This window comes from Apium graveolens, chromosome 7 (assembly GCF_009905375.1).
Source record: "Apium graveolens cultivar Ventura chromosome 7, ASM990537v1, whole genome shotgun sequence".
NCBI classification, from domain to species: domain Eukaryota; kingdom Viridiplantae; phylum Streptophyta; class Magnoliopsida; order Apiales; family Apiaceae; genus Apium; species Apium graveolens.
Window position 1 is genome coordinate 26,881,338 of NC_133653.1, and position 25,763 is coordinate 26,907,100.

Below are 25,763 nucleotides of genomic sequence, written 5' to 3' on the forward strand. Positions count from 1 at the left end.
AAAACACAATCAATTATCGTCTCTTTGAACCCTTCCATCAAAAATTTTGGTTGCATTCTTCCCCCTTGCTTTTCTTCTGCAAACATAATATCATTGATATCGTCCATGATGCATCATGGCAAAGTTGACTCGCCCGATAACCTACGAATCAACTCCCAAGATTCTCTATGTCTGCTTCTTTCCGGGCATCCGTAGAATCCAGTGTACCTTCATCTTCCTACATGCTCACTTTCAACTTCAAAATCGATAAAGTGATTCTCCCCTCCTTTGATCACACAACTACCTTCATCTCTTTAAAGAAGAGCCACACCACCACTATGGTCGTGAGACTCAACCACCCAACATCCCATAAAATTCAGCTGTTTACAAACATTCATGACCGTATCTTTATTTGTTATAATTTCAGACAAGAAAATAAAATTAGGCTTTATTTGGCAGGCAATATCTTTTAAATAACGAATTGTCTGTGGGTTACCCAGCCCACGATAATTCTGGGATATGAAACTCATGGCTTTAGGTGGGCCTGTTTCACAGGACCCGCCTCTATCAATTTTTTTGTCGTCAGATGTTTGCATCCCAACTGAGTTTTGTTGTTCTATTTCCTTATTTTTCGCCTCAATTTCCTTACGTCTTTGTTTTGGATCCATAACAAACATTTCCTTTTTCCTGCCCATGTTTCCCCCCTTATCCTCCTTTTGGTTCAAACTCAAGTCATCTGTAACATCCTCCCCCTAATCACGGTTTACAACTCTTATCCCAAAATCATCTCCGGATTTTTCGCTGATCACACCATCAACCTCCATGAATCTCATCTCCGTCTTGTGTTGGCCATGAACATCCTCCGATGACCTTGTATTTGTTTGTCCCCCCGACGTACCTCCTTCAGATTTATTTCTTAACTATTTAGCTCCTATAATTTGATTTTTTGCACCCCTCATTGGTGCTCGCAACCATGTCTCATACGCCCTGAGTATTTCCTTATCTGGGTGTACATATACGATTCCGCACTCCCGTACTGAATGTCCCAGTAAACCACATACAAAACAAAAGGTGCTCAATCATTAATATTTAAAATTTACCTAATTCCATTCCCCACCTTCATGTTTAAGCTTCATCTTCCTTTTAAGTGGCTTATCAATATCCAACGTAATTCGAATTCGAGCATACATTCTCCAAGAACCATCAATGTTTGTCGGATCTGATTTGACAAACTTGCCAACATAGCTCCCTATACTCTGCAGAATTCTATGAGACATCAACCCATTTGGGATATCATAAACCTGGAGCCAAATGTCCATCCGATTCCAATGCACTAAGTTTGGATCCTCTCCATCCTGAAGCTGATGATACACCAATGCACTATGTTTGAAAGTCCAAGGCCCCCCTTCTACTACTTTCTTTATATCCAGCACATGGTAGAATACAAAGGAATAACGATGCTCTCCAATCTCATGAATCTCCATGCCTTTTTTGGGTCTCCATAAGGACGCCATTACGTTATGCATTATTTTAAAATTAATATTCTTATATGCGAGGAAACGGCCAATCAACACATATGTCTTCTGTATGGAACTACTATCTTCCCTTGCCACTACAACCCCTTCATCTTCTTCCTCCTCTAACGCCAATCTAGCATATAGTTCATCAAGATCCATTGCTCCTATTCCCATGAACTTTAAATAATATTTCCACCGTTGAAATGAGAAACTAAAAGAAATTGAAATTTAAATATAACATCACTACAAGAAAACAGGACAAAACCGACCGTCAAAAACGGTCATTTAAGAGGCAAAATGGTCGGTTAAAATAGTCATAACCGACCACAGTGTATGGTCAGTTTTAGCCTGGTCGGTTATGACTTTTGGTCGGATTTAACCCTAATAACCGACCAACATAGTGGTCGGGTAAGTGCCTGGGCATTTTATTCAAATGTGGGGTCACTGTGTACACGTGTGCACACATGTTGCCACGTCACTGAGTCATAACCGACCGTAGGTGGTCGGTTTGTCTATTTTTAAAAAGTTGACTGGAACTCATAACCGACCGTGGTCAAAGTGTGCACATCGGTCGGTTTTATTTCAGAAGCTAACTTAAATGTCATAACCGACCGTCCTAAAACCGACCACCCTCTAAAGGAGACGGTCGGTTTTATGAAGAAGGTGGTCGGTTATGTCACTTGACGGTCGGTTTTCCGGGTTTTGTAATGGTCAAAAGTGGTCGGTTATGCCTTAAGTCGGTCGGTTTTAAGGGCTGATTTTTAAAAAATTGAAGATTTTCTGCAGTTCCTGTATACCAAACCAAATCAATACACAAACCAATCACAAATCCAATCCAATCACAACCAAACAACCATACAACCAAACCAAACAACAATGATAATCATTAAACTATACTACTCAAAATCATTCGCAAAAACTAGTAAATTTCACAATTAAACCAGAGTAATTAAATCCAACGCAGACATTCACAAACTCCGATAACCGGATGATTAAACCGTATCATTACATCATTATAAGCAATCCTAAATAACCGACAAAGTATCAAACCATCACAACGTATTATATTACATCTCATAACCATCAAATTACAATAGTCTTAAAACCGATCAATGTAAACTAATCTGACAAATCAACATTGGACGATCCACCGCCATCACCGCCGCCATCATCAAAGTCCTCGTCATCGGAGGGCTCATCCTCAGACGTGTAATCCTTATCGTCTTCCATAGCATGCCGATTATTTTCCTATATACACAAGTTTAATTAAACTAGTTAAAAATAAGAAACAAAATTTACATGTGAATGAAAATAAATAAATAAACAAGAAGGTCAAAAATTATACCTCCGCAACATGAGCTTCCGTTTTTTGGACGATATCTTCAGTCAAAAAGCCCACGATATGAACGATCTCGCCACCGATAAGGTTATTCCCTTGCAACCTTTGGCTGGGATCGGAGGATGGATCCGAGGCCTCGAGAGAGCCGTACGTGCGAATGTATAAAAGTTATAACAGTTTTAAATACATTATAATCAGTTAGTTACTAAGATAACAAAAGAAGCTATAAACTTGCTAATAGTGTTATTATCAAAATTATAAGAGTATCAGTTTTGATAGCATGGTTTAAAATACATCATAATTTTATAAAATAATATTTATGATAGTGATGTAATATAAATTTATTAATATTTAATTTCATTAAATAATATATATTTTGTATTATAGATAACTCGTAAATTTATTAATAATTTAAAATAAAATTTAATAAATAATCCACCTGAAAGATGGTACTAACACTTCATTATATAAAATTATCAAAATAAACTTAATTGTTTCAAAATAATTTTTTACCAAATTCTGATTTTTAGCTTTTTTTTCTAACTATTTAGTCATTTTCTGAATTAATACATAAAATGATATTTTTAATTTTATGTCATTTTTGTTTTGGGTTAAACTTAACAAAACAAGGCGGATTTAAGGGTGTGGGATCGTTATGGTTCCCCAAAACTTTCGAGAAGTGCATATATTGTTATAATTTTATTCGTAAAATTTGGTCCCCTTATAAACTTTCAGTGTTTATGGTCCCCTTAAATATATTCATAGATCCTGTCAAAAAAATAAAAATATATTCATAGATTATTTATTTTTTGATCAAATAAACTTATGATAATATTCTTGAAAATTTTGAATGTCACATTAAGTTTGTTCAAAAGTTTACCCCTCAATTTATTTTTCTAGTTCCTTCGGTGAATGCACTAGTAACAAAAGAAGCTATAAACTTGCTAACAGTGTTATTATCAAAATTATAAGAGTATCAATTTTGATAGCATGGCTTAAAATACATCGTAATTTTATAAAATAATATTTATGATGGTGATGTAATATAAATTTATTAATATTTAATTTCATTAAATAATATATATTTTGTATTATAGATAAATCGTAAATTTATTAATAATTTAAACTAAAATTTAATAAATAGTCCACCTCAAAGATAGTACTAACATTTCATTATATAAAATTATCAAAATAAACTTAATTATTTCAAAAAAAAAAAAATTACCAACTTCTGATTTTTAGCTTTTTTTCTAACTATTAAGTCATTTTCCTGAATTAATACATAAAATGATATTTTTAATTTTATGTCATTTTTTTAATTTTAGGTTTAAACTTAACAAAACAAGGCGGATTTAAGGGTGTGGGATTGTGAGGGTCCCCAAAACTTTGGGCAAGAGCATATATTGGTATAAAGTTTATTAGTAAATTTTGGTCCCCTTATAAACTACAGTATCAGTTTTTAATGGTCCCCTTAGATATATTCATAGATTATTTATTTTTTAATCAAATAAACTTATGATAATATTCTTGAAAATTTTGAATGTCACATTAAGTTTGTTCAAAAGTTTACCCCTCAATTTATTTTTCTAGTTACTTCAGTGAATGCACTAGTAGGTTATAATATACAACAATCAATTTCAAATACTTATATTTTAAAATAGACAAACTTGTGTCAGATCACGAAATTTTAAAATTAAATAAAACTTCTAATTGATCAGTTTACAAGGAATACCTATGCATAATTTCGGGGTATAACTTTATGAAAGGAGCATGCCAGCATAGATGATTTATGATCCACGTGTGAGGTAAGAAAAACGTTGGGTAGGGAGCAAGTATTCGATCTTCATTCTCAAATATTGATGTATCATAAATAAATGATAATTTTTTCTTTTATAGGATGAGATCAGGTATTTGTAAAATATTTCATAAATCAAATTTTCAGATGTATCATGTCATTTAATTTAAAAAACATTTGAGGAACGCAATTGCTCTTCAAACATATATCCTACTTTTTGCATCCATAATAAGCCCCTTTAAAAAAAATTCACATAAAATACATATATAAATTTAAAATTTATTTCCTCTATCTCATTCATTTCTATACACTTTTCTTTTTTGGACGTTTCATTCAATTTTATACATTTTAAACTTATCAAAAATAGTAAAAATTTAATAATTTAAAAATCAACCACATCTACTAATTTTTGCCACTACATTCATTTTATTTATTAAATATTAATTGGTCCCACCATTTTACCAACTTTATATTTTTTCTTACTAAATTAAATTTTTATTTCTCTATCATCCCACTATCTTACCAAAACTAATATTATTTTAATAAATTTTTTATCCTCCGGGTCCAAACCATTTATAAAGAAATGATTGGAACGGAGGTAGTATAGCTTTAGATTCTTATATCAAAGTGTTCCAGAGTGGATTAGGTATATTATTATATTATAATATATTTTTTAATAAAACAGGAAACTTAGGTCGCTAATTCGATTAGAGAATGACAGGGTCCAACCTCCTACGAACAAATAAAGAAAACAATGAAATGAGTCATTTAAAGAAACTTAAGACCAAAGAAAAGTAACAACAATTTGTGATCGCCCAAGGAATAATTTCAGGAATTTGTGAACGTACATAGTGTGTGAACATAATATGATGCTGAAAGCCAAATTAACCAAGCTAAGGAAAGGCAGTTGATGCTGAAACGTCTTCCGATGTTGAACAAGTTATTCGACAACATTTTTTATCAAGTGCGGTGATTGAATTTATATTTCTCTTATGATAGGTTACGAGTTTAATTCCGATATATTTTTGTTAAATTTTGAAATAATTAAACCATCTTAAATTGTTAATTTAACAAAAAAAATTGAAAAAATCATAGTGATCTCCAAATATTTAAAGTATCGTTTATTTTTATGGACAATTTAAGAATTCGTGTTAATCAGTATGAAATAGATGCTAGAAAGCATGAAGCATTATGGAATGGAGTTGAATTATTATTAGATGACAGCATGTTGTTGAAGGATTGAACCCACATTCTGCATTATTGTGGATATTTCTATCCAAGATGCGCCTGCCATCTTCATTTACATCTGTCGCTAACAAATATAACCCCGTATACTATTTATATATCCTCACTTTAATTTCTATTTTTTATATTTTATTAACTCCGGAAATTGTTTTAAACGGTTAATGTCAACCTATGTTATCACACATAATTACAAAAATCGAATTTTTGATTACGACCTATAATATTTAAATTTTTTATATCATTTTACGGTATAACCTTTCCTAACTATTTGGCACTAAAATTGTACGGTCCAGATTCCAGACAACTGACTTATCACAAATTACATCTACATATTGAAAGTTGACAATCATTTTTTATGTATAAAAAATAAATTGTTTCTAAGAAATACTTATTTAATATTTAATACAGGAAAGATACAATTCGAATTCGAAATTGTACTACAATTTCATACTACAAAATTTACAAATTCAGACATGTCATTTAATTAATAGTAAGTTTATTTTCCGTGTTGGTCGAGTTTGTATAGGAATCTCAAATTAATACCGTACATTATTAATACTAGTTTTACAACCCGTGTGATTCATTATATTTTTATATTATTTAAATTTATAATAAATTTCTTTTATATTTATAAAAAAATTCTTTTTGGATCATTACGTTATGAGGATATTTATAAATAATAATATAAATGTTTGTTGTTGGAAGGATTCAAACATGAATCTTGGGTAGTATATAAATAATAATATAAATATTTGATGTTGGTGAGGTTCGAACCTGAAAATTTTAGTAGTGTATAAATAATAATATAAATATTTGTTATTGGCGGGGTTCAAACTTGGGAGATTGAGTAGTGTATACTCTTTTAATATTTGAATCTAACGGCCCTGATCACTTAATATTAAAGATCTGACAGTCATAAATGAGGATAATCAAAAAAAAGCATATCAACCAAAAAAAAGGCATACCAAATTATACTTCATTACGGTTAATATAAATATTTGATGTTGGTGAGGTTCGAACCTGAGAATTTTAGTAGTGTATAAATAATAATATAAATATTTATTGTTGGCAGGGTTCGAATTGGAGATTGAGCAGTGTATACTCTTTTAATATTTGAATCTAACATTCCTCATCACTTAATATAAAAGATATGACAGTAATAAATGAGGATAATCATACCAACAAAAAAAAAGCATACCAACAAAAAAAAAGCATACCAAACCCCATTTATAGATTAATATCTTGTCGTTTGAAAGGCGAGTACATCTGCTGGCTCACGGAAACGGGGGTATATGTTTTTTATCTCGTCTTTCTATCTCTGGGAGGGCATATTTGTGGTGCTGCGTGACGTACATGTACACGCGTATATTTTATGGGCGTGCATGGAAAGTAATTTTTATAGGACGGGATGAGCCATGTCGACTTAAAATTTTAAACTTCAATGACTAAGATGTATATCTGCCTGTTGATCTCTTTCTACGAGGTTTGAAAGCTGTGTTAATGGACGATATCTCATCCGATTTTTCAAAATTATTAACATTTGTAATTTTCCCTAATAGTTGTGTCACTTAGTTCATGCAATGTTTACTAAGATGTATATCTGCCTCGTGTGTCATTTGTATTAACTAGCTCTATAGGCCGTGTAATGTAAGGTATGCTCAATATTACGTCAATTGATGTTAGTTTGACTGTAATTACTAACGATATATTCATGTTATCTACTGATGGATCGATTAACTAAATATCTCTCTTTATGAAATTGAGATCGATGACATAATTAACGTACTTTCTCTCAAAATAAATTAAATGTGCGACAATAAAATCGAAATATAAGATCAATATATATAATACAAATGAAAGAACACATTTCTCTAAAAATAATTACAACTCATAAGAATGAAATATTATAGAGTTAATTAAAGTCTTACTACAATTGTTAACATGATACGATTAGTGATACAATGAATATGAGGTAATTTTTAATTTCCTTATCAGAAAATGTTTGAATATGAAAATCGACATGTTAAATGTAATATTGTACAATTGACAATATGAATATATTTTTCAATATACTTCGTATTATATGATAAAAATATTAATAATTAGTTCAATAATTCATGTTTATAAAAATTGGAAATTGAAATAAATTGGTTGAACTACCGATTTGCAATTTATCAAAAATCGGAAATTTATCAGAATGTTAAATCGGGATAAAATCGAACATATTTTTTATATATATTTTTCAAATATATAAGTAAAATAATTATATTTGAGATATATAAAATTTCCATGTTGTCATTTGTATATCAATATCAAGTTATAAGAATGTTTTATGTGCATTATTATTTAAAATAACAACAGCCTTAATAATATGTACGCCTCTCTTCATTTTCCTTATCTTCTTCTATTATCTTTACAGTTTCAAATCGGCAGTCGCTGGTTTCTTAATTTAAAATCGCCGCTCTTCATCAACTCAAGGTTGAGCTTCTTCATTTTCTTCTATGCATAGCCTCAAATCATGAGCTTGATTCGTCAAATTTTGATCGAAAAATTGGCGATTTTGACCGAAAATGACAAAAATATTTTATGCTTCAATTTTTCTTTATAATATCGTTTGGTTGCCTTCCAGCGATTTATCGGTAAAATTACCGATTTTTGTAACATTGTAGTAATTTTATAAATCTTTTATTTATACATCTGAAAACAATCTTTAAACTGGTTAATATAAAATATATACAATTCACCTTATTATTGTAAAACATTGATGTAACTGCAATGAACTTGATATTTTAATATTTTATCATATATATTCAAAATCTTTAAACCAATATTAGTTTATATTTTATTTGGCCATATAAATACATCTCAACTTCATTATAAAACTCAATTATAACCCACTCTTTCTTAGTCTACAACAAAAAGAACATTTCTTATATTTTTTGGATTTAATATTTGATACACTAACATTATCATTTTCAGATCAACTAACATACATTAAATTTATTTATTAAAAATAAATTTATTTTATATTGAGTCTTCAAAAAAATAGGAATTTAATATATGTAGAGGCAAATATGTTTAAATTTTTGATATATAATTATAGGTTTTTAATATTCAATAATAAATGAATTATTAATATTAATGACTTAGATGTAATTAACATATATTTTTAAATATGACAATTATTGATATTTAATAATAAGGAGTAATAATGACTTTTGTGTAATTAATACATGACATTAAATATAACAATTATTTGTATTAATTAATGAGGGGTAATTTAGTAATTTTAAGTGGAATAAAATATCTCATCCAACCCCCTATTTGCTCTATTATATATATAATAATATAAGATTAAGGGCAAATCCAACACTGATTCAAATATCCAAATTTATGATATATTATTCCAAATTTCATTTTAACTGTGATCCTAATGGTGATCCAAATAGAATACTGTTCAAGATCACTTGATTTAATATAAAATCATGGTTTTATTATTTGTAGTTTATGAAATTTTAAATTAATTTTTGATTTTTTAATTATATAATTAATAACAGAATATAATTAATAGTTAACAATTTTTTTAACATAAAATTTAAAATAATGAGAAAACATAATTTCAATAAAATTTAAATAGAAGTACAAAATGATAATCGAAGACGAACGTGATTTAAGTGCGCCAATTGAATAATCAAAAGTGCCGGATCCAGAAGTTAAGACTATTCCGATCGATGAAAATACTCGATTTCAAAAATTCCTGAACTGTCATAGAAAAATAAAAAATAAAAAGGAACATATTGCACTTAGAGATGCATTAATTGAGTATTTGTGGGAAGAATATACTAATTCCGAATATTAGTATGTATCAATGATATTTTGTATGTTAATTATTGCAATAAATATGTTTTTCGTGAATTAAGTGCACAATATCAATATTTTTATGTGTATTAATTTTTGTTTATTTAATTAATTTATGAAATATTATATAATTTGTTAATAATGATTAAGAGATAAATTTAAGATAAAATTGCTTAATATGATACTTATATATTATTATATGTAAAAAGTAATTTGGATCAAATATTTGATCACACTGTTGGAGTTGGTCATAAATTTGGATCAGTATTTGGATCAATTGCTGATCCAAAAATGTTAGAGATGGCCAACAACCTGCTGCTTTTTGTATATCAAAATTTTCCAAACCGATTGTAATTGGATTGAATCGACTTTATTGATTTTTATTGAACACGATATTTTATGTATAGTTAAGGGTTTAATATAAATTTTTTACGATTAAATTTGGCCTGAATTTAATTTTAGGCTAATCGAACCAAAATCCGACCCAAATATAAAAAACCCGATTTAAATCGAATGCAACCAGATCTGATTTATTATACTTTCATAATATATTTACAGGATTCATTCATAGAATTGAAATTGTCTCGGTAAGCTAAAAAAACAAAAATAAAATGCAATTCACTAGATATCGAACATCTTCCTGGGGTTTTAAAATTCAATGTCTATATTTCGGAAGAGGCGAAAAACGGTATGGTTTTAAACGGACCCATGCAATTTTAGAAATGTATAAGCAGTTTGTGTTTGAAAATTCGTCTCGATTCGTATTTCCAGTTCAAATAGATTTTAACATGAAATAAAATTGTGTTGATTCGATTTGCTTCAGTTTCGATAGGTAATACTAAAAATTTCCAATTGTGTTGAATATTTTAAATAATTAAAAATTTATCGTTTGTCGTTCATGTCATGATTCCCAAATTTTTTTAAAACAAATATATATTTTTAAATTTAAAAATCATATTTGTTAAAAAACTAATTGAAAAAGAAATAAATTTAATATATGTGTTACGCCCAGATCCTTTCGGTAACTTGAACAGGCTTCGGCTGCCTTCGAGGTTGCTTCGGCCGTACCTGAAAGTGAAGAGCATGCGAGGGTTTGTACCCCCGATTCACCTCCGGTGTGAGAATCAGAATCTGACTGTAAAAGTAGGGTAATAATACAAGAAAAGCGGAGTGTTTACGAGAATGTGTCCCTTTTGTTTTACCTCACAAGGGTTTTTATACTCGATCATGCTTTGAATGTCAGCCGTTACCAAACATTAAGGAGGGAGTGAAATGGGGGCGTTATGTCCCTTGTTCTGTCTAACGGTCTGCCAGTAGTGGACCTCGGCCTGGACTTTCGTGGGCCTTCGTTTCTCGGGCCTGGGGTTCTTCGGCCCAGTACCTTAACTGCTTATTGGGCCTTCGTTCAATGGGCCTGGTTGGGCTAATAACCAACATGTCCCTGTCCTTCGGCTGGGCCTTCGGGCCGGTCGACGGACACCGGTCTCGGCCCATATTGGGGCGAAAAAACCCTAGAGCGATCGCTTCAGTTCCGCCTCGATCTTCGGTCGTACATGTGGCAAGCTTGTGGGGACTTGCAGTGCATTAATGTGACAGATGTTGGCACGTCGTTCCATGGCTCAATCTCAGCCGTTGAATATCAACCGTTTTGATCTGGGACGTCTATTTCAAAAACCCCCAAACGTCGCTTTTCTAAATTCATTTTAGGCGCCTATATAAGCCCATTTGTGCATTTTTTTTTCTTTTCATCACTTTTAGTTTCTCCATACATAGTGACAGATTGCGGTGAATCTTCCAATCACGGGCAACAGCAACTCCGTCTTCCCAGATCATCCCATTTCAATCCAAGAATATCTCCAGATAAGTAAGTCCTTTTTCTTGTTTTCCAGTTTTGAATTTGCATGCCGGTTTCCTGTGTTTTAGGATGTTTGCATGTGGACTTAGAGGTTTTGTTCTGGGTTCATGGGTTTTGCTTGGTTTTTGGCGTGTGCCATTATGTTTTTTGGGGTTTTTGGGAATTTCTGGGTAGGTAATAGAAGTTTTCCGGGTTTTACCAATTTGAGGGGGCCCCATGGGTTTAAAGATGGCATGCGAGGTGTTTTCTGACCAAGAACGTTCTTCGGGATTTCTTGGTTTTAGAACGTCTTTCGGGAGCCGACCAAGGGCGTAAACATGTGGTCCGGAGTCTGAGATGTTTGCGAAAGTTTTTGTAGGCAAGAACATCCTTCGGGATGGCTTGCCCCAGGAGCAGCCTTCGGAAACCGCCTCCGGGGTTCTGGTTTGTTCGGTCCTGGGCGTGTACTCGGTTTTTTATTTTTTCTTTTCTGTCTGCTAATCCGAGTACATGGACTAATGTCTCTCTGTTCCTGATACAGGAACATGGACTGAGCAAACCGCCCCCAGATTCTTGGGACCCCTTGTCGAACAGCTTGGCGGGAACGTCTTCCATTCACCCCGAGCGGACGGGACGGGCCCTTTTTGGTTCGGCTGCTGACTACCCCGCAACCAATAATCGTTCAGAACTGACGAAGGGACGCGTGGTTCAGATGTACGATGATTATTCCGTCCCTCGAGGGTTTTGTTGGCTCTATGCGCCGAGGGAAGGCGAAAGGATCTACGATACTCCCGGGGTGCCAGATGGATATGGAGGTTGCGCCGTAGGGGTTTCGGAAGTGGCCTTCAAGTGTGGCTTGCGGGTGCCTCCATTGAAGCTGATCAAGCACCTTTTCTTCCAGATGGGCATCGCCCTCGGACAGATGGACCCGAACGGGTTCATCCATATTAACTGTTTCCAGAACAGATGTCTTCACGCCGGGATCGCACCCAACACTCGTCTATTCTGGTATCATTACGATTTTCGGAAGAATCCGAAGAGTCCCGGTTTCTACACCATCGCCCGTCGAGCAGGGCGACCTGATTGGACGACGACCAATTCGAACAATAAATCCACCCATACTCATTGGTGTTATGTGAGTGGTCCAAGGTTGGCGGCCATGTCGGTTTGGCGAGATGTGAATCCCTCGCTGCTTCTCATGCCGAGCCTGACCTTGGAGGAGAAGGAGAATTACACGGCGTTAGTGGACGTCAATGTGAAGAAGCTGGGTCCCGGAGAGTTTCGGGACAAGGACTGGCTCTTCAGGTTGTAGGGTGGGGGTAACAAAACTTCTTCCTCTGTTTTTTCTTTCATTAGTTTTGTCCCATCACCTGTGTATTTTTTTTCCTTGTTATGCATTCGATTATATACTCTCGGACTGACTTGTTTCCCCTTTGTATTTCAGTGTCTTCGAGAGAGGCTTTGATCGAGAGGAAAAAGGCCAGGGCGGCCGAGAAGAGGGCGGCTGAGGAGGTGGCGAAGAAGGTCGGCGATCAGGGGGCTACGCAGATCCTTCGGAGGGCACAGGCGAGAGGGCTCAGACCGAGAGGGCTCCGTCGCCCCGCCAATCTCATGCGGCTTCTGAGGCCGAGGAGGGGGACGACCTGAAGTACATGGGAGAGGGAAACCCTTCCAAAAGGACCCGGAGCAAGGAGGGGATTGTGCGCTCTTATCTCCCAAGGTGGGGCGTGCTCACGTCCGACCACATTGTGTATCCAGCCCGGCAATCCACAAAGGAGGTGGCTTCGGACCTATGCCATGGCCTCCAGCTTCCGGTCGATCTTCCGACCTTTTCTTCGGCCTCTGCTACCGAGGCCTGCACGGAGCTTCTGTCCTTCCTATCCCTGGTACATTTTTTAATCTCCCTTTTTTATTTTTCGTCCATCTTTTTCCCTTCGGCACCTTTTAGTAATATTTTTTGTCTTGTCCTTTTGCAGGTTGCTCATTGGGCCGCAGCTGTGGAGGATAAAGTTAAGGACATGGAGACTCGGATGGCCGAGGTGAAGGAGTTGGAGAGGAGGGCCACGGCGGCCGAGGAGGAACTCGTAAGGGTGAAAGCCCAGAACGAGGTCGAGGTCACCGCGTTGACATATCTCGGCTGGAGACTGAACTGGAGAAGGCGAACCGGAGGATCTCCCACCAGAACGTCCAGCTGAAGAGGTCCCGAAAGGAGCTTCGGAAGAAGCAGAAGCAGCTGGACCGGACGGAGGAGCGCTGCTTTCAGTTCGGCGCTGACTATGTCCTGGAGAAGGCCCATGGCCTGAACTGGGATTATAAGCAGTTGCCGGACGACAGCCTGGAGGATCCTATCGGCCGGCCAGCAGTCGAAATCCCTCATGTCTCCTCCGGCGAAGACGAAGAGCTCTCGGATGAAGACCCTCAAGCCTAAGCCTTCAGCACTGAGGTGCTTGACATGACGGAAGATGATCTTGTTGCGAAGTTTGCCGTTGGTGTTTCCATGGTGGTACCCAACTCTTGCAGCGGCATTCTTCGTTCATCTTCTTGTATTTTTATTTTTTGTAATCGATACTCATTTTGTAATTGGTACTCCTGCCTTCGAGCTTTTGTAATTTAACTAGCATTCGGGTTTTTATATTTTAATGCATCTTTCGTCTTTCGTCAGCATTGTCTTACTGCATTTAATAGTTGTATCTTTGGCTTCATTCGCCTTAACAATTAAAACGAATCGCCTCTTCGGCATTATTGATGCCTTAACGATTTTAATGAAATGAATTGTATCTTCGGCCTTATCTGCCTTAACAATTTTAATAATTGTGAATAAAATGAATCGTATCTTCGACTTATTCATACGCATTAACGATCTTATCGAATTGTATCTTCGGCTTTATCTGCCCTAACAATTTTAATAAAATGAATTGTATCTTCGGCCTTATCTACCTTAACAATTTTAATGAAGTGAATTGTATCTTCGGCTTTATCTGCCTTAACAATTTCAATTTTTAATAGAATGAATCGTATCTTCGGCTTATTTATCCGCCTTAATGATTTTATCGAATTGTTGCCTTATTACCCCCTACGGCCCCAAGGGTTAAAGGCCGAAGTTGACTTCGGACTGTTAATCCTTTTTACTGGATGTAGGCGAAGGAACAGGGATGCTGATCTTTCAGTGATTGCCCCTAAATCAGCATGTCATGGTTCGTTCGTCCCAGAGGAGGTCTTCTTCGGGATTGCCCCTAGACCTGGTTTTTGGTTTAATTTTGAATACCTGTTTGAGGCCGAAGGACCATGTTCTTCTTTTGATCGCCCCGGGACAGGGGTTCCTTAGGCCTTTTTAATATCAAATGATTAAGGGAAGACGAATAATAGGGCGTTATTCCAGGATTGCCCCCTAAGGCCCTTAATTCGTGCTTACCAATTGCAAATTGAATCATAATATTGGTGTGAAGGATGCTCCCGTTTTGGGCAATTGCCCCTTTTGTTACATGTTTAATTATCAAACTGGAGAAGGGCGGCGGCCGAATGGTTTATCTTCTTCGGGATCGCCCTCTAGAATAATACTCGGCCGGCCGCGGCATGTGCAAATAAAGAAATGTGACAGAATATGCTTCTTTATTTAGTCAAATTGTTTACATTTTTCGAATAGAATTCAAATACAAACTTTTAAAGAAATTTCTTACTGATAAAATTTTCGAAGGCGACTGGCATGCCAAGTGTTTTTGATTGCCTCGCCGGACAACGTTTCAAGCTTGTACGTGCCCGGGCGAATGACCTCGATCACCTTATAAGGCCCTTCTCAGTTGGGCTGCAGCTTTCCTTGTTTGGCCGGCATAGATGCGGCCAACTCCCATAGGACTAGGTCTCCGACTCCGAAAGACCTTTTCTTCACGTTGGAGTCATAATGTTGTGCCGTTTGTAGTAAATACCTCATGTTTCTTTGATGTGCAGCTTCTCTTTCTTCCTCCAATAAATCTACATTCTCCTTCAACCCGAAGTTATTAGTTTCCACCTTGTAGGTTTCAGTTCGGTACGACTCCAAGCCCACTTCGACAGGAACTAGGGCCTCGGTTCCATAGGCCATTCTGAAAGGAGTTTTGTTAGATATATTTGATAATGTCATGGCTAATATGTTTTATGTTTAGCTTTCAGATCTTACTTGAACAGGATAAATCAGTACTTAATTGTTGATCAGTACTTATACTGGAAGTCAGGACTTAAGGATATCAGTACTTATGTTATCAGGAGATAATCATCAGAAGATAGATATCACAACTTAAGTGCTGAAGGACGATCAGATAAGGACAGTAGCTGATTAAAGGAAAGAAGATCAAGATAAATATAAGAAGAGATATGCATGAAGAAGGAATTCCGTGAAGAATGGAATACTTGGAAGAAAAGATATCTGATTGATATATTTTAGGAAGCAGAATTATATTCCATATCAATTAGCGATTATCTTGTAACTGTATAGTATATAAACACAGACATAGGGTTTACACTATAAGTGTTATCATTATTCGAGAAGATTATTCATTGTAACCCTAGCAGCTCTCGTGATATTGTTCATCACTGAGAGGTAACAGTTTCATACTGTAACAGAGTTTATTATTTCAATAAAGTTTGTTTTCTGTTACTTAAATTCTTAAAGTTCGATTTGAGTGTACTATACACTGTATTCACCCCCTCTACAGTGTGTGTGTGACCTAACAAGTTTCTCCCGCTGATGTCCTAGGGGTGGTTCGGTAGGCCCATAAGATCCAAGGGAGTTCTTCCGCCCATCTTCCTTTGGCCTCGCCCAGCCTCTTTTTTATTCCTCGGAATATCACTTTGTTGGCCGCCTCGATTGCCCCATTTCCTTGCGGGTGGGCGACTGAGCTAAATTTCTGTTCAATTCCGAAATGGTGCAGAAACTTGCGGAATTTGTTTCCAATAAACTGAGTTCCATTATCTGAGATGCATGTTTTTGGAATGCCAAATCGGAGAATGACCTGTTCCAGGAAGAACTTTTTCGCGGCTTCTTCGGTTATGGATGACAGAGGATGGGCTTCGACCCATTTGGTCATGTAGTCGATGGCGATTATGCAGTACTTCGCTTACTTCGTGCTAGTGGGCAGTATGCCAACTATGTCCACGACCCATACGGAGAATGGAATAGGGCTTAGTACAAAGGTCATTTCTTCTGGGGGCTGTTTCAGGACGGTGGCGAACAGCTGGCACTGTATACACCTTTTTGCATAGTCGCTGGCGTCGGCCCTCAGAGTGGGCCAGAAGAATCCCTGTCGGAGAATTTTAAAGGCGAGCGACCGACCAGCCAGGTGCTCGCCGCAAATTCCTTCATGCACTGCCTCCAGAGCCTGTTGCTGTTCTTCGTTGTTCAAACAACATAGAAGGGGTTAACTGATTGATCGGCGATACATCCGCCCATTGATTATTGTGTAGTTCGATGCTCTGTATTTAATTTTCAGTGCCTCCTTTCGGTCGGGTGGTAGAATGCCTTTCTCCAGAAAGTTCCTGAGGGGGGTCATCCAGTCGCTCCCCTGGTGGATTTCAAGGCATTCTTTCTTTTCGATCGAAGGCGTCTTGGCTTCGGTGAGGTAAATAGAACCAGTTAAGTTCTGTGTCTCGGCCGAAGCTAGCCTGGAAAGGGCATCTACCCTAGAATTATTTTCTCTGCCAATTTGACTTAGTTCAAAGGTTTCAAATGATAAAGAAGCATCACGTACCTTGGCAGCATAGGCTTTCGTTTGGGGATCCCTTTGCTCATATTCCCCTATGAAGTATTTCACGACCAACGTGGAGTCGCTGAAGGCCCTTAGGTGTTTTGCCTAAAGGCTTCAGGCCAGCTTCATCCCTGCGAGGAGGGCCTCATATTCGGCCTCATTATTTGTCAAAGGGAAGTCGAACCTTATGGCTTGGCATATCTCGAATCCTTCGGGGCTGGAGAGGATCAAGTCGGCCCCACATTTTTTTCCGGCTACCGACCCATCTACAAAAAGCTTACAATTTCCTGTGATCCGGATTAGTTGTTCATCAGGTGAAAGATCCTTTGGGCCCGAGAATGTGCATTCAACCATGAAGTCGGCCAAAGCCTGGGCCTTAATTTCCGTTCGGGGAACGTACCCGAGATCAAATTCCCCGAGTTCGATGGACCATGCTACAACTCTCCCAGAGGCTTCGGGCCTAGTCAAAATCTTCTTCAGAGGTTGGATGGTGAAAACTTGGACCGTCCGGCCTCGGAAATAATGCCGCAATTTTCGGGAGGCCATAACCAACCCATATATGAATTTTTCGGCGTTGGGGTACCTTGTCTGTGCGTCCTTGAGGACATGGGACACGTAGAACACATGATGTTGATTACCTTCATAGTTTTTCACAAGGACGGCCCCCAGATTTCTGTCGGACACAGCTAGATAAAGCTGAAGAGTTTCCTTCGGATCGGGCCTCATCAAGAGTGGTGCCTTTGTCAAATATTCTTTTACTTCTTCGAACGCCTTTTGGCATTCGGGCCCCCACTCAAAATTCTTCGACCCTTTGAGCACGACGAAGAAGGGAAGTGCTTTCTCGGCTGACCGGGAAATGAAACGCCGAAGAGCGGCAATCCGACTTGTCAATTTCTGTATATTTCTGATGCATTTGGGAGGTTCCATGTTGATAACTGCTTCGATCATCTCTGGGTTCGCCTCTATTCCCCGGGCGCTGACCATGTATCCGAGAAACTTTCCACTAGAGAGTCCGAAGGTACATTTGTTCGGATTGATCCTCATGTTGTTCTTTCGGAGCGTTTCGAAGCATTCCTTTAAGTCTTCGACATGATCTTGGAATAGTGATTTTACTATCATATCATCCACGTATGCTTCCATGTTCCTCCCGATCTGCTTTTTAAAGACCTTGTTCACCATTCGCTAGAATGTGGCTACAGCGTTCTTCAGTCCGAAGGGCATTTTAATTTAAGCATAAGTCCCCTTCGGAGTTATGAACGCTGTCTTGGGCACATCCCTATCATTCATAGCAATTTGATGATAACCAGAAAAAGCGCCCAAAAAACTAAGTACCTCATATCCCGCCGTTGCGTCTATCAGTTGGTATGTGGGGTTTTGCCTGTCCGAATTGATACAGATTGTACACCTGTCGGGCATACTTCTTCTTTGCTGTCTTACTGTCCTTATCCAGGATGCTTCCCCCGGATATAGTTTTTACTTCGCCCCTTATCCTGTCCCTTCGCTCTGGCTCATCGGCCTCTACTTCCTCCTCTTGGTTCTCCTTCGGCCCCAACCTATCTCTCAGATCTCGGACAAACTGATTAAGCTCGCCGTCTTTGATCATGCGCTCAATGAGCTTTTTGAGGTGATAAGATTCATCGGTGTTATGCCCCTTGTCCCTGTGATAGTTGCAGTACTTATCGGGGTTTTTTTTGTGGTTCAGGACCTTCATCTTGGCGGGCCGAACAAACCGTGGTTTGCCCTTTATATCATGAAGAATCTTGGAGATCGGCGCATTCAAAGGAGTGAACACGGCCGAATCTCTATCTCGACGCCGTTCGGCCCCACGATCTGTTTCTTTTCTTCCTACTTTCCTGCTATCCCTCCGGTCAGATCCTGATCTTGAGCCCTTGTATATGTCGGCTCTCTTTGATCGGTCGTCCCTTCTTGAGTCTTTATATCCTCCAATACTTTCCATCTTTCGGCAAATATTCTCGCCTCTTACATATATATCATTCAGGGATTTTGGGGGGAAATCGTAAAGAGATGAGCGAAGCTTTTTACCTTTATAGGGGTCTAGCCCCGCCGTTAGAAAGCCCATTGCTTTGATTTTGTCCAAGTTAGTGACCATCCCCGCTTCTTCCTTGAACCGAGCGAGATAATCCCCCAGCTCTTCATTCGCCCTCTGTCGACAATGGACCAGGGCTTCAGTATCCTTCGCCTTTCGGCATAGGTGCGAGTAGTACTTTAAGTAGTACTTTAAGAACTTCCTCTTCAACTGCTCGTAAGACCCGATGGACCGAGGTTTCAGGGATTTGTACCACATCGAAGCAGACCCTTTGAGATAAGTCTTAAACATTTTGCACAGCATGATATCATTGTGGCCCATCCCAACCATCAGGAGTTCATACTTTTCACAGTGGTCCTCGGGGTCTCACTTCCCGTTGAACTTGCTCATCTTGGGGAATTGTCTCTCTTCGCCCGGAGGGGGTCGGTACAACTCAATCTCTTGTGTTACAACAGGTTCTCGATCGGGCCTCCTATCACCGAACAGGGCCTTCTCTAAGCGATTGAGCCTGAGGCGTGATCCATCGGGCTCCTCATCTGAATGAGAAGAGTAAGGTTGCTTAATCCTCTTCCTCCGGGGATGCGAATCAGAGTCAGACTCATCTTCTTCGTCATATGCCCTACGTTCCCTTCTATCTTTATGTACTCTGCCGGACTCGTTGGCCCGCATCGCCTCCCTCAAGGTTCGTTCTTGCAGTTCAATTTCCTCCCTCTGTAGTTGCAGGGCTTTCAGTCGGAGCGCATCAGCTTCTCTTTTCTTGGCTCGCGCTTCCGCTTCTTTGTCAATCTGATCAACTTTGGTCTTACCCTTCTCCGCGGCCTTTTCCGCCCGGATCTTTAGGAGTAAGGCCTCTTCTTCAGGGGTTAGTGTGATAACCCCGTCCTCGTCGATTAGGGAGGACGGTTGTCCTTTATCGGTGAAACCAGGGGGCAGTGAATATTCATGAATTGTTTATGTCATAGTCTCGTTCTCAACTTGTAACTCTCGTATTTCCCACAGGCGGCGCCAAATGTTACGCCCAGATCCTTTCGGTAACTTGAACAGACTTCGGCTGCCTTCGAGGTGGCTTCGGCCGTACCTGAAAGTGAAGAGAATGCGAGAGTTTGTACCCCCGATTCACCTCCGGTGTGAGAATCAGAATCTGGCTGTAAAAGTAGGGTAATAATACAATAAAAGCGGAGTGTTTACGAGAATGTGTCCCTTTTGTCTTACTTCACAAAGGTTTTTATACTCAATTTTGCTTTGAATGTCAGCCATTACCAATCATTAAGGAGAGAGTGAAATGGGGGCATTATGTCCCTTGTTCTGTCCAACGGTCTGCCAGTAGTGGACCTCGGCCTGGACTTTCGTGGGCCTTCGTTTTCTCGCCTGGGTTCCTTCGGCCCAGTACCTTAACTGTTTATTGGGTTTTCGTTCAATGAGCCTGGTCGGGCCAATAACCAACAATATGTTTGATGAATAATATGCGATATAAGACATCAGCCTGGAACTTGACACGAAATTGACTCCTGTTTACATTCGACATCGTAATAGGAAGATTGAGAAAGAAATCTAAAAAATGACACGAAGAGGCGAACACTATTTACTCTATTTAAAATGGCTACTAATTGAAGATTTATGTTAATTACACTATAATATACTATTTCATCTATCTTCAAATAAATTTAATTTATTCAACTTTTTTTTATCTTTTTGGTAGGGAACCAAACACTTTCAAAATTAATTTTAATAATTCAAATTATAATATAACAAACTAAGTAATAAATCAAGAAAAATATTATTTTCTCATAGGCTATCCACCTATAAGCTGTACTAGCAGGAGTTTTTAAAATTTTAATTATCTAAATTTTGAATCATTGAGTAATATATATATAATAATACGTAAATATTTTAATTTTATTAATCTCAATAATATATAATTATTATTTTTTATAATTTATTTTTATAAAATAATACATAATAAAATTATAAATATTATAATCAGTTAGTTCGTGCCTGATATGGTTTATAATTTATACCGTTCTTTCTGTAAATAAGAACATGATCCGAAATCTGAAAGTGACGTTCCCAGTCCACCCAAAATTTATAAATAAAAAAAATGAAAGAAGGGAGAGTAGGTCGGTGAGTTTCTTGCTCCCAAAGGCTTAGAAACAAATCGGGTTCGGATCTTCTAGACTAGAATAGTACAAGTACATGTACATGGGTTCGTGTAAAGGCAGTGTCTGCTTGTGCGGATAAGAACGACCCACTCCTCTCTCTCTCTCTACAAAAGGCATTTACCATCTCTCTAGCCGCCTCCATTCTCAAAACCCTCCGCATTTTCTCTCCCCCTCTCTCTCTCACTCTCACTCTCTCTCCAGAAAATAAAAAACACTTTTCTCTCTCTGTTACACAAACAAATTGTAGTTCAAAAACCCTTTGTCATAATTCTCAGTTGTTTCAAACTGGCGATCGATAATCACGAAGCTTCTGTCCGTGACTTCAAGCTCAAACACAGACGCATCATGGTATCAATCTCATTAACATATATACTTATGGGCTTTAATTCTGCAATGCTATGTTAACATTTCAATTTATACATGTACTAATTCTGTAATGTTTGTGTTTTGTTAAATATAGGGAGCTGGAGGACCCGAAGTTGAAGACAACATGTGGCCACCATGGCTTAAGCCATTACTTCGTGAAACCTTCTTTGTTCAATGCAAATTACATGCTGATTCACACAAAAGCGAATGCAATATGTATTGTCTTGATTGCATCAATGGCCCTCTCTGTTCTCTCTGTCTCAACCATCACAAAGACCACCGTGCCATTCAGGTATACAATTAGTATCTTCAAAATAACACTCTTAACATTTTGGGATGTGTATACATTTTTTACAGTGTTATTTAATTAGTATGATTTTTGCTTCTGTAACAGATAAGGAGATCATCATACCATGATGTGATTAGAGCGTCGGAGATTCAAAAATATTTGGACATTACATATGTTCAAACGTACGTTATCAACAGTGCTAAGGTTGTTTTCTTGAATGAGCGCCCACAACCTAGGCCTGGTAAAGGCGTTACCAATACATGCGAAGCATGTGATCGAAGCCTCCTTGATACTTTCCGTTTCTGTTCACTCGGTTGTAAGGTAATAACCTCATTACCATTTTACTTTTTTACCCTTATTCCCTAATTAATTTGATTAATGTGCAGTAATTATTTTGATTAATTAGGTAGATTGCGAGAATTTCGAAAAATTATTACCAATTTAATTTGATTAAATATGTACAGATTGCGGGTACTTCGGGTTATTTTGTGAAGAAAAGAATGCCGGAGAAGAAGCGTAAGGCAACAGGGTGGGACACGGAGGAATCTTATTACAGCAGCGGAAGTAGTCATGGGTACCGGGGTAATTTTGGAAATTTACGAGATTTCAGTCCGTCAACGCCACCACCTACGGTGGCGAGTTTTAGAACAGCCAAGAGAAGAAAGGGCATTCCACATAGAGCTCCTATGGGCGGACTTATCATAGAATATTAAGTGCAATGTGGTTTTACTAAAATGCCCTGGGAGAAGTTGTAGTGATATTGTATATAGATGCAGACAGATATTAATTATGAAGTAGATGGCTAAAGTCCAAATAGGAAAGAAATAAAAAAATGATGTTAAGTTTTGTAATGTTGAAGTTAATTACTAGTAGATTATTATAATAGTTTTGGTATTGTCTATGATAAGTACTGAAGAAGTTTTCTTGTTATATACATTTTGCTAGTAAGTATGTATATTGTTTTGCAAGGGGTTTAGGAAGAAATGACAAATCACTACAGCTGCTACAATTGCTTAGTGGTAATAAGACTGGTGTTTTGTGTAAATTCGATTTGTTATTTTACTGTTGTTTAGATACTTTTCTTTCGATTCTTGAAGACATTCCCTAAGGCGATTTTTCGATGACGAAAATGGGAATGAACATTGTGGAATGGCAATGTTCTGGAAGATTCGATCACTTGTATGAAATGAGCCAAGAAATGAACATTAGAAAATCGTAGATAAACAAAGGCGAGCATTTTTCATTACACTAAATGATTATATCGGATCGAAGAAAAAAACATTTCTTTTGCCACGTAAGAAAGAAATGAATATTGAGGAATCGATAGAAACACTCGAGCACAATTGTAAATCGAATAGAAGCGAAAGAAGAAATAAACATGTGGGAATTGAATGACTAACCACTATTACTTCAAGTCCTAGTTTTGGCATTACTGTTAAAAATTGTTGTCTTATTAGAAAAAATGTTGTTGAAAAAAATGTTGTAAAAATTAGATTACTGTTTGGTAATTTTTTTGATATATATATATATATATATATATATGTTTTGATGTAAAAAATTAAAAATAATAAATTTTGATAATATTTGATGGTAAAATAAAGATATGTTTTCCGCAAAAGTTGAAAAACATTTTTTTCTAAAAAGATGAAGATACTTACTTTATTTGACAACAGTTTCTAGGCCAAAAACAAATGCTTTCGAATTTTACCAAATAATTTTTTAACTGCCGAAAAGCTGTTCTTGCTGTCATAACAATACAAAACACATTCTTTAAAAAACTGTTTGTACATGTCATACCCACTATTTCTGTCTGGCTCGAGGGGCATTGTAAATAACTAATCAAACAAAGGCCATTTTCTGAAAGAAAATTGACAAACCAAATTGACAAACCCACCACCATAAAACATGAATGTGTACAAACTTGAAGTTAATGGAACAAGATTAACGCTAAAACATGAATGATTAGACGAAGGTGCAAGTAGGTGCTAAAAGTGGCAAGTATATTGACATGTTTTGTTACTGCCAAATAAGTGGCTCACATATCAATGAAAAGTAAAGTTGGTTCAACTTGGAACTTTGAGTTGAGAGAGAAGCCAAGGGCTTACAATTCAGATGAGTGGCACCATCATCGAAGTGCGTGTCACATTCTTATTAGCCAATAGAAAGCAAGTTGTCTTTGGGGAATGAATTAAATTAAATTAAATTAAAATTGAAAATAAAATAAAAGTTATAGCCGCCCATGGATATGTAAATGTGTCAAATAAGCGCCGTAGTGGAAAACAAGAATATGGTTGAGGATGTTGATTGCTGACCGTTGATTTATCTCATGCGGGGCCCCATTGATTATTACTTGTAGTTTGGTCTTGTACTTGGTTGCAGTCAAATTGGTGCACTTGGAATCTCCCGTGCTTGAGTAATTGTGCTGCCATTTTAAAAATTAAAAATCTACTTCTTAATATTTTAAAATTTAAATTTTAAATTTATGTATGTATTTTATGTGAAATTTTTTTAAAGGGGCTTATTATGGATGGATGCAAAAAGTAGGATATATGTTTGAAGAGCAATTGCGTTCCTCAAATGTTTTTTAAATTAAATGACATGATACATCTGAAAATTTGATTTATGAAATATTTTACAAATACCTGATCTCATCCTATAAAAGAAAAAATTATCATTTATTTATGATACATCAATATTTGAGAATGAAGATCGAATACTTGCTCCCTACCCAACGTTTTTTTTACCTCACACGTGGATCATAAATCATTTATGCTGGCATGCTCCTTTCATAAAGTTATACCCCGAAATTATGCATAGGTATTTCTTGTAAAGTGATCAAATAGAAGTTTTATTTAATTTTAAAATTTCTTGATCTGACACAATTTTGTCTATTTTAAAATATAAGTATTTGAAATTGATTGTTGTATATAACCTACTAGTGCATTCACTGAAGGAACTAGAAAAATAAATTGAGGGGTAAACTTTTGAACAAACTTAATGTGACATTCAAAATTTTCAAGAATATTATCATAAGTTTATTTGATTAAAAATAAATAATCTATGAATATATCTAAGGGGACCATAAAAAACTGATACTGTAGTTTATAAGGGGACCAAAATTTACTAATAAACTTTATACCAATATATGCTCTTGTCGAAAGTTTTGGGGAACCCTCACAATCTCACACCCTTAAATCCGTCTTGTTTTGTTCAGTTTAAACCTAAAATTAAAAAAATGACATAAAATTAAAAATATCATTTTATGTATTAATTCAGGAAAATGACTTAATAGTTAGAAAAAAAGCTAAAAATCAGAAGTTGGTAAAAATTTTTTTTTGAAATAATTAAGTTTATTTTGATAATTTTATATAATGAAATTTTAGTACCATCTTTGAGGTGGACTATTTATTAAAATTTAGTTTAAATTATTAATAAATTTACGATTGATCTATAATACAAAATATATATTATTTAATGAAATTAAATATTAATAAATTTATATTACATCACCATCATAAATATTATTTTATAAAATTACGATGTATTTTAAGCCATGCTATCAAAATTGATACTCTTATAATTTTGATAATAACACTGTTAGCAAGTTTATATCTTCTT

At 36.5% G+C, this 25,763-nt stretch overlaps 3 protein-coding genes across 3 annotated transcripts; 1 reads left to right on the plus strand and 2 right to left on the minus strand.

Annotated features, from left to right (window-relative positions):
- Nucleotides 1-1,079: 1,079 nt before the first annotated feature.
- On the minus strand, nt 1,080-1,655 carry LOC141673434 (uncharacterized). Its single transcript, XM_074480179.1, has one exon. It carries the CDS (start codon nt 1,653-1,655, stop codon nt 1,080-1,082), a length of 576 nt encoding a protein of 191 aa, XP_074336280.1.
- Nucleotides 1,656-18,617: 16,962 nt separating this feature from the next.
- LOC141673436 (uncharacterized) lies at nt 18,618-19,652 on the minus strand. The gene has a single exon (XM_074480180.1). It carries the CDS (start codon nt 19,650-19,652, stop codon nt 18,618-18,620), a length of 1,035 nt encoding a protein of 344 aa, XP_074336281.1.
- Nucleotides 19,653-21,566: 1,914 nt separating this feature from the next.
- On the plus strand, nt 21,567-23,190 carry LOC141672612 (protein RGF1 INDUCIBLE TRANSCRIPTION FACTOR 1-like). Its single transcript, XM_074479259.1, has 4 exons — nt 21,567-21,838; nt 21,951-22,148; nt 22,251-22,466; nt 22,610-23,190. The coding sequence occupies exons 1-4, from the start codon at nt 21,836-21,838 to the stop codon at nt 22,856-22,858; spliced, it is 666 nt and encodes a 221-aa protein (XP_074335360.1). The 5' UTR covers nt 21,567-21,835; the 3' UTR covers nt 22,859-23,190.
- The last annotated feature ends 2,573 nt before the right edge of the window (nt 23,191-25,763 follow it).

Coding starts and splice junctions, on each gene's coding strand:
- LOC141673436 (XM_074480180.1), bottom strand. CDS start 19,652: ATGGGCCACAATGATATCATGCTGTGCAAAATGTTTAAGACTTATCTC.
- LOC141672612 (XM_074479259.1), top strand. Junction 22,149..22,250: donor AAGACCACCGTGCCATTCAG/GTATACAATTAG, acceptor CTTCTGTAACAG/ATAAGGAGATCATCATACCA. Junction 22,467..22,609: donor TCTGTTCACTCGGTTGTAAG/GTAATAACCTCA, acceptor AAATATGTACAG/ATTGCGGGTACTTCGGGTTA.
- LOC141673434 (XM_074480179.1), bottom strand. CDS start 1,655: ATGGATCTTGATGAACTATATGCTAGATTGGCGTTAGAGGAGGAAGAA.